The sequence below is a fragment of the Rhinopithecus roxellana genome, chromosome 12 (assembly GCF_007565055.1).
Source record: "Rhinopithecus roxellana isolate Shanxi Qingling chromosome 12, ASM756505v1, whole genome shotgun sequence".
In the NCBI taxonomy this organism is placed as follows: domain Eukaryota; kingdom Metazoa; phylum Chordata; class Mammalia; order Primates; family Cercopithecidae; genus Rhinopithecus; species Rhinopithecus roxellana.
In genome coordinates, this window is record NC_044560.1 from 11,941,875 (window position 1) to 11,952,595 (window position 10,721).

Here is a 10,721-nt window from a genome sequence, read left to right on the forward strand (position 1 = left end):
ACACCAACCAGCCAAACCTTATAGTGACCCAAGAATTTCAACTCCCAACTCCTAGAGCTCCTACCTCCAAAGTTGCAGCTCCTGGAGCGGCAGGAGAATGTGAGCAGGATGCTGGGGAAGCCAGAGGAGAGTTTGGGCTCTGGACCGGGAGGTCTGGGTGTTGGAAGACCAGCTGTCTGTCTGGGAGGGGGAAGATGGATGGGTCATCTTTCCCTTCTTTCAAAGCATCTTGCTGACTCAGTGCTGGCTGTTCAGAATTGGGTCTTTGACATCCAGGTTACCTTCTTCTCTTAGTGCATAAAAAAATAAGTGTGGGACAGAAGAGAGGGAGAGCAAATAATAACAAAAATAATAAAATTAAAATATGCATCAGATCAGGAATCAAATGCCCCATGTCTAGCCTCATGCTGATTACCAGAAAATCAGGGATCCAGAAGGGGTTAAGACTTGGCTAGTGGGGGACCTGGGAGGTGGCCCAGCAGCTGGATACTCAGTCCCTGGTGAGTGGAGCAGCCCCAGGTTCTGGGGGCCCATTTGGGAGGGCTGGGCAGCTAGAAAGGGACCCTGGGGGAAGAGGAGGCTTGAATTAGGCCTGGAGTTAGGCCTGGAGAGACAAGGAGGAGCTCTCCGTAGCAGAACTCCATGGACAACATGGCCTATTGCCTGATCTTTCTGTATTTTAGTTCCAATTTGCTCCCTTCCTTTTTGCCCCCCTCTTCCTTTACTTTGCACCCCTTGATTCTCTATCACCTATCTTTCCATTTATCCTTCTGTGCCCACGCCCGTAACAGACATTGCTTATCAGTTCTGCCAGCCTCGCTGCTCCAGAAAACCACTGCTGATCAATGAGAGTTGGAACAAGAGCTAAGACCTATCTGCCACCCCTGCTGGTCTCTGTTCCCCTCACCTCCTACTCAGTTCACGCCCATCTGCTCAGTAAGACCCAGAGGGGTCAAGTGCCCTGCAAGGAGTTGCCCAGTTCTTATGGGGGCCACATGGGAGTGGATTTCCCTCCACGGAGGGACTGGCTCCCGCTTTTCCTTTTGTGTGCATCTTGAGTCAGTCCATATGACAGAGCCTGGTCTTGTCCCCCAGTGACCCCAGGCATGAAGATCTACATTGACCCGTTCACCTACGAGGACCCCAACGAGGCAGTGCGGGAATTTGCCAAGGAAATTGACATCTCCTGTGTCAAAATTGAGCAGGTGATCGGAGCAGGTAGGTGACTGGTACCTTCACATGTACTATGGCCTTAACCATGGGTGGCGAGACCACCCTAATGTGTACTCTTGGGGCAGAAGGTAGGATGTGAGACAGGGGCCTCAAAGGACCCCCCCAAGGCCTGAAGGTTCAGAATGAACATGAAAGAAGGGCCCTCAAAGGTCATCCAGTAAAATCACCTCACTGACAAAAGAGGAAACTGAGGCACAGGGCTGGGAGGTGGCTGGGACTTTTCTGGACCCCTGACATTCTTGAAGGGGTTTGGTGTCTGCAAGGATGAGTGGGCCATTGAGAAGAAAATGTACATGCAGGCCCTGTGAGTGGATGTGACAGGGAACAGGGAGGTGGCCCTTCCACCTGGCAAGTAACATCCTGCCTGTCTTGGTGTTTCTGTCTCAGGGGAGTTTGGAGAGGTCTGCAGTGGCCACCTGAAGCTGCCAGGCAAGAGAGAGATCTTTGTGGCCATCAAGACGCTCAAGTCGGGCTACACGGAGAAGCAGCGCCGGGACTTCCTGAGCGAAGCCTCCATCATGGGCCAGTTCGACCATCCCAACGTCATCCACCTGGAGGGTGTCGTGACCAAGAGCACACCTGTGATGATCATCACCGAGTTCATGGAGAATGGCTCCCTGGACTCCTTTCTCCGGGTAGGGGAAGCCAAGAGGGCCAGGGGCCCATGAGTGGGGCAGGAAAAGGAATGATGGACACAGCTTCAGACTCTCAGAGCCTGAAACGGTCTTGGAAAAGCTCTAGGTCAGGAATGGCTTGTAGGCTGTCACTTTCCATTCCCTTACCCGTGGCAGGCACTGCTAATCAATCCCAGCACTCTCCTCCACTAAGCCCAGAAGCAGCCCCAGAATTCTTCTCAGTATGGTTCCCCAGGAAGCCACAATCAGTTGATCAGAGTTGGCACACATCTCAAATCTGTTTCCATTCCTGCTCTTAGCCAGCCTTCTCATTGTGCACTGGAGAAAACGGGCTCAAAGAGAGGTTGGATTTGCCCAGAGTCACCCAGACGGTCAAGATGAGGCCTGGACTGGAATCAGGTGTCTTGACCTCTCGTCCAGGGTTTTCACCGGATTTTGGAGTTCTCCAAAGCTCTATAGGCTGGTGGGAGGAGTTCAAGGCCAACAGAGGAAAATGTCAAGGTCTCCCAGGAGACCGCAGTCAACCAACCAGACAAAGCACCAGACTGGGCATCAGAAGCAGGCCATTGGATCAGCTGCTATTCAGTAAATATTTGTGAAGCACCTAACATGTGCCAGGCACCTTCCATGTACCTTCTTGTTTAAGCCAGAATAGCCCTGGGAGATGGGTGTGATTTAGGCCCATTTAACACACAGAAGAGGAAACTGAGACTCAGAGATGTTAGGTTACATGTCCAAGGTTGCACAGCCAAGAAGGAACAAAGCCAGAGTCAAACCAAGTGTGCCTGCTTCAAAGCCTGTGTTCTCACCACCACCCTGAAGTTGGCCTCTGATGGGCCTCTCCGGGCTCCCGAAGAATCTGAGTCCTTCCCCAAGGAGCCTAGAGCCAGGCTGGCAGGGCCTGCTCTGGTTTCCCATTGTGAGGATGATACAGAGCCCTGATGCCTGTTCTGTTCACTCTGTGTTTTCTCCACTTCTCCCACAGCAAAACGATGGGCAGTTCACAGTCATCCAGCTGGTGGGCATGCTTCGGGGCATCGCAGCCGGCATGAAGTACCTGGCAGACATGAACTATGTGCACCGTGACCTGGCTGCCCGCAACATCCTCGTTAACAGCAACCTGGTCTGCAAGGTGTCGGACTTTGGGCTCTCACGCTTTCTGGAGGACGATACCTCAGACCCCACCTACACCAGCGCCCTGGTAAGATGGAGGCAGGGAACACCGGAGTCCCAGAGCCAGAGAAGAGGGCCTGAGTGTCCGTCTCTCTCCCTGCAAGACAATTTCACTGACGCCCAATTGGGCCAAGCACTGTCCTGGGCCCTGGAGACAGGGAGACAGGAACCACAACTCCTGCCCTCTTGCAACTGCCACACTGATGGGGAACAAATGTGCAGAGCCATGTGGAGTAACAGGGCTGTAAGCCAGGACAGTCAGCCTTGGAGGCAGAGGAAGTCTTGCTAGAGAGGTTGATATCTGAGCTGAGAGCAGAAGGGCCCAGAAATGTTTGTCAGCTACCATGTTCTCATGGCAAAGTCCTGTGACTGGAATACAGGCTGTAGGGGCAGTGGTAGTGAGCAGTAGTGCTGGAGAGGTAGACAGAGCTGGACCTTGGAGCTCCTGGAATGCCCAGGTTCAGTCCTTTCTCCTGAAAGCAGCAGGGGTTGTTGAAGGTTTTAAACTGGAAGGACAAAGAGCCCAGAGACGGGTGCAAGTAGGCAAGTCACTTCAGTACTGTGCTGTGTGAGACGTGCCTCCTTGATGGGGAGGCATAAGTCACAGCTGTGGGATTGAGGGCAGCTGACAATTCTTTGGGAGCTCAGAAAAGCTTTTGGAGGGACTGGAGGATGAGAAGGAGGTTTCCAGATGGCAGAGTGGTAAAAGGCACTTCATGCAGAGGGTGCAGCAGGTGCAAATGCCCAGTGGTCTGAAGCTGCATGGTGAGTTTGGGGCACAATGAGGTGCCTCATGAGATTGGGGTATCACAGGGCACAGAGTGGGAGGATTAAGAGAAGAGGTCAGACAGGCCAGCCTCCCACCCATGAACCCTCCTCATTCTGTCTCCCAGGGCGGAAAGATCCCCATCCGCTGGACAGCCCCAGAAGCCATCCAGTACCGGAAGTTCACCTCGGCCAGTGATGTGTGGAGCTATGGCATCGTCATGTGGGAGGTGATGTCCTATGGGGAGCGGCCCTACTGGGACATGACCAACCAGGACGTAAGTCTCCAAGGGGATGGGCAAGACCTCTCCGGTACACCAGATGGGAGAGGGAAGATCGGGGCTCCTGGCCTTGTGCCAGTCTTCCAGAGTGTGGGACATAGGCTTCTGAGATCATGGGCCTGGCTCCCAGGGCAGCTGCCAGCCCAATGGTGGCTGATTCAAATGTCTGCACAGGACCCTGGACTCTCCAGGGGGTAGGGAGTAGGAAAGGCCACTCATCCACACATCAGTGCATCTTCAGGATGCATGCACCTGTGGCCAGCCCCAAATGAGACCACATCTGCCCTTCAGGTGTTTACCACCTTTATTCAGGGAACCAGATGTTGTGATCAGGAGCTTTTAAGATCAGGTGCTAAATCGGAGTAGCCCTGGAGGCACTGAGACACCGGCAGCATGGGCAAGATCAGACAGGAGGTGATCGCAGGATAAGTGGGGTTCAAACGGTCGCAGGACGTGGAGACTTGAGAGCTTCCAGTGGGAAAGAACGGCATGTGCAAAGGCTGAGGTGGGCCAACGCGGGGTTGAACCCAAACCAGAGGGTTTCCATTAGCAAAAATGCAGACAGGAAGGACTCGAAGAAACTTCTTACATGAGGAGGGTGACCCACAGTCGAGCTGTGGAAGGTGAATCTGGCTGTGGTGGCAGGACAGGCTGAGAGGGGTGTTTGGGCACATTTCCTTGACAGAGAAGCAGGTGGAGATGGTGGGAGGGGGCCCCAGCCAGGCTTGAGGCCATGGTGTGGGCCTGATGAGGGGAAGGTATCTCATACCTAGAGCTGTAAATGGCACTAAAATCAAGCATGTGGCCACATGGGGTCAAGCAAGGAGGCAGAGAGGGGAGGCCTTGGGGCCATCCAAGCCAAGAGGGGGCTCATAGATGGGAAAGAGGGAGGAGCTGGTGGAACCAGGCACAGGAGGGTCATCTTGGTGGACCCTGGGGAGAAGCTATCTCGGGGCTCTGGATTTCCCAAGATTGGCAGAGGGTGGGGCAGGAACCCAGCTGCCATGTCAGATTAAGGGTCTAGATGGTAGAAACCCAGGTCATCCCATCCCTGGGGCTGCCTCCAGGAGGTGAAAGTGGTTGGTTGCCACAGCAACTAAGTAGGTCAGACATGCAATGTACTGGGGGCAAGATGGGCCTGGCAGAGGGTAGATGCCCTCAGCCCATCCACCCAACCCCTCTCCACTCCTGCATTGTCCCAGGTAATCAATGCCATTGAGCAGGACTATCGGCTGCCGCCGCCCATGGACTGCCCAAGCGCCCTACACCAACTCATGCTGGACTGTTGGCAGAAGGACCGCAACCACCGGCCCAAGTTCGGCCAAATTGTCAACACGCTAGACAAGATGATCCGCAATCCCAACAGCCTCAAAGCCATGGCACCCCTCTCCTCTGGGTAAGACCCCGTCCTGGCCCTGCCCCAGCCAGGCTCTGCCCTTCTTCCCCTCTCCCATCGCTTCTGCCGCCACTTCAGGCAGATGCTCTTCCTTACTGCAGCTTGGGATGGGAAAGAATAGGACTAGTGTTTGTTGGGTACCTGCCCTGCCTTAGGGGTGCAGGAGAGCAGAGGACACAGACTGCCCAGAGGAAGAAAAGGACACATACCCTGTGGGTGGCAGAGGAGGCATCTTTTAAAGCATGGTCAGAGACACCAGGAAGAAAAATTACCAAAGGAAGGCCGGGCGAGGTGGCTTACGCCTGCAATCCCAGCACTTTGGGAGGCTGAAGTAGGCGGATCACCTGAGGACAGAAGTTTGAGACCAGCCTGGCCAACATGGTGAAACCCCTTCTCTACTAAAAAATACAAAAATTGGCCTAGCACGGTGGCTCACGCCTGTAATCCCAGTACTTTGGGAGGCCGAGGCAGGTGGATCACGAGGTCAGGAGATCGAGACCATCCTGGCTAACACTGTGAAACCTCATCTCTACTAAAAATACAAAAAAATTAGCCAGTCGTGGTGGCACGCACCTGTAGTCCCGGCTACTCGGGAGGCTGAGGCAGGAGAATGGCGTGAACCCAGGGGGCGGAGCTTGCAGTGAGCCGAGATTGCGCCACTGCACTCCAGCCTGGGTGACAGAGCAAGACTCCATCTCAAAAAAAAAAAAAAAAAAAAAATTAGTCGGCCCCCGGTGGCGCGCACCTGTAATCCCAGCTACTCAGGAGGCTGAGGCAGGAGAATTGCTTGAACCCAGGAGGCAGGGGTTGCCGTGAGCTGAGATCATGCCATTGCACTCCAGCTTGAGCAGCAAGAGCGAAACTCCATCTAAAAAAAAAAAAAATTACCAAAGGATCCAGAATTTTAGTTGGTGAATAGATATGCCTGTCACTAAGTTTCCTTCCTAGCTACCCTCACACTCAAACCTGGACCCTCTAACTTCCATTTATATCTTCATCACACACATGCTCACACAGGTCCAGTCCTACATGCGCAGATGAACACACAATTAGGCACAAACACTCATGCCTATTCACAGACAGTCTCAGGCTCTCACACCTACACACATCCATAGGCACCTGCACACACACACACCCATTCAGAAGTTTGTACTCACCATACACCCATCTGTGCCCCTACACTGAGTCAGTGTCCCCATGCCTGAGAGACAGGCTCAGCCTGAGGGGTGTTCACTCGGGGACCTGGTGCCTCGCTTCTCCTCAAGGCTCAAACCTCCCAGGGCAGGCTCTGTGGGGCAGCAGCTCTCCTCTGCCTTCCTTGGGTGGCTGCTGCACACAGGTCACAGGTCGCTGTGTGCTTCACAGGTCACACTGCTGCGCCTGCACACACTTACTTCTCAAGACCCACAACCCCACAGGGTTTCAGAGGGGCGTCTGGCCAGGTATCCTTAGGATCTAGGGCTGGCTGTAGCCAGAGAGCACGTTCTTATGAGCAGCAGACCATCATGCTTCCCTCTGCCTGTCTCTCCTCACCATGACCCTATGTCAGCCACCCCTAACTCTCCAGATCAAATCCCTCTGAGCTTTAAACCTCATGAGAGCCATTTCACTCCTTGCCAGCCAAGAAGTCATTCCCATTAGCGCCACCAGCCTTAGCTGGGCTTTGGAAATACAGTCTCTGGACAGTCCAGAAGGTGAGCTTTCGATAGCACAAACCAGAGTGGGGAAGGATGGAGAATGGCACTGGGAGAGGAAACTGAATAACCAGCATAGTTAGTCTAGCTGAAATCCCTCCTGCTGAAAATAAGCATGGAGCTGCATCTTCCCCTCCTCACTCCCGAGGTCCAGCCTCTCGGCCATCCCTGCAGTGCCTTCCCTAGACTTCCCAGTTGGCCCCAGCTTTGAGTTCTGCACACACACTTGCTCTCACATGCTCACATATATATGCATGCATGTTTCCACAGGTTCAAACCCATGCCCACACTCATGCAGAAATACTCACGTACATACCCCTTCGCCTGTGTTCACGTTCACGTAAATGAATGCACACATGCACATTCATGCATACGCAGCCTACAGGCGTATCCCTGCACGCTCCCTGCAAACAGGTGCCCTGACCATCTCTGTCACCCACCCCCAACCCCAGCATCAACCTGCCGCTGCTGGACCGCACGATCCCCGACTACACCAGCTTTAACACGGTGGACGAGTGGCTGGAGGCCATCAAGATGGGGCAGTACAAGGAGAGCTTCGCCAATGCTGGCTTCACCTCCTTTGATGTCGTGTCTCAGATGATGATGGAGTAAGTGCCCAGCCACCTCTGCTCATCACCTTAGCACCCCCTCCTCCCCTGGCCCCACCAGCCAAGTGGGGTGATCTGGAGGGTGAGAAATAGATCATGTCCCAATAGGGAAGCAGGGACCAAGGGGCAAGATGGCCAACTTCGGAGTCACCTGTGGACTGATACCCAGGTCTGCCTGCCACCTACAAGCTCTGTGACCTTGGTCAAATCATAGCACCTCCCTTAGCCTCCGTTTTCTCACCTACAAACTCGGGTTGGTAGGAAGGTTGAGGGAGATATAAAGGAAGTGGGTGCTTATAAAATGCAAGCTGGCAGCTGGGCACAGTTGCTCACACCTGTAATCCTAGCACTTTGGGAGTCCGAGGCGGGCAGATCACAAGGTCAGGAGTTCAAGACCAGCCTGACCAACATGGTGAAACCCCATCTCTACTAAAATGCAAAAAATTAGCCGGGCGTGGTGGCATGTGCCTGTAATGCCAGCTACTCAGGAGGCTGAAGCAGGGAAATGGCTTGAACCGGGGAGGTGGGGGTTGTAGTGAGCTGAGATCATGCCACTGCACTGCAGCCTAGGCGACAGAGTGAGACTCTGTCTCAAAAAAGAAAAAGAAAGAAAATGTAAGCTGGCTTCCCCTTCCCCATAGCAGGGGAGAGAAGGCCCCCTGGGAACCCTGATTCCTACTCAACTGCTCTTCCACCTCACACCATAGTCACTCCCTCCAGCTGTGGCTGCTTGCCCACTCCACACTCCACACTCCCCAGTACTCCTTGCTTTGCCATCTTCCTCCCGGGGAAGCCCAGGCAGCTCTCTACCAGGCACAGGGCTCCTTCACCTGCACATTTCCCTAACACACGTGCTTCTCTCCCAAAGGGACATTCTCCGGGTTGGGGTCACTTTGGCTGGCCACCAGAAAAAAATCCTGAACAGTATCCAGGTGATGCGGGCGCAGATGAACCAGATTCAGTCTGTGGAGGTTTGACATTCACCTGCCTCGGCTCACCTCTTCCTCCAAGCCCCGCCCCCTCTGCCCCACGTGCGCCGGCCCTCCTGGTGCTTCATCCACTGCAGGGCCAGCCACCCGCCAGGAGGCCACGGGCCACGGGAAGAACCAAGCGGCACCAGCCATGAGACATCACCAAGAAAACATGCAACTCAAGCGACGGAAATAAAAAGGGAATGGGAAAAAAGAAAACAGATCCTGGGAGGGGGCGGGAAATACAAGGAATATTTTTTAAAGAGGATTCTCATAAGGAAAGCAATGACTGTTCTTGCGGGGGGATAAAAAAGGGCTTGGGAGATTCATGCGATGTGTCCAATCGGACACCAAAAGCAGTTTCTCTCCAACTCCCTCTGGGAAGGTGACCTGGCCAGAGCCAAGAAACACTTTCAGAAAAACAAATGTGAAGGGGAGAGACGGGGGCCGCCCTTGGCTCCTGTCCCTGCTGCTCCTCTAGGCCTCAGTCAACAACCAAGTGCCTGGAGGACAGGACAGATGGACAGGCAGCCACCCCAGGAACCCCTCTGGGAAAATCTATTCCCGCCACCACTGGGCAAACAGAAGAATTTTTCTGTCTTTGGCGAATATTTTAGAAACTCCAATGAAAGACACTGTTTCTCCTGTCGGCTCATGGGGCTGAAGAGGGGCTTTTGTCCTTCTGGGTCAGGGAGAACGCGGGGACGCCAGAAAGGTCAGCCTTCCTGAGGATGGCCGCCCCCGGCTCTGCAGCTCCAGGTACTATCACGTGCACAGCCCGGCGGCCCGACCCGCCTGGTGCCCACTCCTGCCAGCCCCCGCCTCAAGGACTGATACTGCAGTGACTGCCGTCAGCTCCAACTGCCGCTGAGAAGGGTTGATCCTGCATCTGGGTTTGTTTACAGCAATTTGTGGACTCGGGGGTATTTTGGTCAGGGTGGTTTTGGTTTAGGGGATTTGTTTGTTGGGTTTTTTTTTTTGTTTGTTTTGTTTTTTTAATGACAATGAAGTGACACTTTGACATTTCCTACCTTTTGAGAACTTGATCCTTCTCCAGGAAGAAGGTGCTTTCTGCTTACTGACTTAGGCAATACACCAAGGGCAAGATTTTATATGCACATTTCTGGATTTTTTATACCGTTTTCATTGACACTCTTCCCTCCTCCTACCTGCCACCAGGCCTCACCAAAGCCAACTGCCACGGGGCCATCTGGGCCATTCAGAGACTGGAGTGAGATTTGGGTGTGGAGGGGGAGGCGCCAAGGTGGAGGAGCCTTCCACTCCAGGACTGTTGATGCAAGTGACAGATTGAGGAGGAAGTGGGCTCTGAGGCTGCAGGACTGGAAGTCCTTGCCCACTTCCCACTCTCCTGCCCCAATCGATCTAGTACTTCCCAGGCAAATAGGCCCCTTTGAGGCTCCTGAGTGCCCTCAGACGGCCAAAACCCAGTTTTGCCTCTGGGAGCCTAAACCAGGCTGCATCGGAGGCCAGGACCCGGATCATTCACTGTGATACTCTGCCCTCCAGAGGGTGCGCTCAGAGACGCGGGCAAGCATGCTCCTTCCCTTCCCTGGAGAGAAAGTGTGTGATTTCTCTCCCACCTCCTTCCCCCCACCAGACCTTTGCTGGGCCTAAAGGTCTTGGCCATGGGGAAGCCCTCAGCCAGGGATCTGGCCACAGACTCCCTCCTGTGAGCCAGCGCAGACACCCGAGCAGAGCAATCAGTTAGTGCATTGAATGGAAATAAACACTTTAGTTATAACATGACCCCTGTTCTCTGTAAGTTCTGAGGGAGACCCTGGCACCCTTGGGAGACATGTGACCCAGGTTGCTCTTCTAATCCCTTCCTCCCTCAGGCTTCCAGAAAGCCCAGGGCAGAGAAAACATATGGAGAACGACAGCTCCACGTGGCCTTTCTGGCCCTGGCTCGTCAAAAGCACAGGCAACAAAGGAAGTGAGTTGGAA

The 10,721-nt window shown here is 54.0% G+C and overlaps 1 protein-coding gene across 1 annotated transcript in view; it reads left to right on the forward strand.

The window, feature by feature from the left end:
* EPHB2 (EPH receptor B2) overlaps positions 1–9,868 on the forward strand; it is a 205,764-nt gene extending 195,896 nt beyond the window's left edge. Inside the window, exons 10-16 of the mRNA XM_030913664.1 lie at positions 1,096–1,218; positions 1,621–1,868; positions 2,854–3,069; positions 3,935–4,084; positions 5,290–5,483; positions 7,630–7,785; positions 8,654–9,868. Coding sequence (XP_030769524.1) covers positions 1,096–1,218; positions 1,621–1,868; positions 2,854–3,069; positions 3,935–4,084; positions 5,290–5,483; positions 7,630–7,785; positions 8,654–8,762 — 1,196 coding nt within the window. The 3' untranslated portion in view covers positions 8,763–9,868. The remainder of the gene's footprint in view (positions 1–1,095; positions 1,219–1,620; positions 1,869–2,853; positions 3,070–3,934; positions 4,085–5,289; positions 5,484–7,629; positions 7,786–8,653) is intronic.
* Positions 9,869–10,721: the final 853 nt, after the last annotated feature.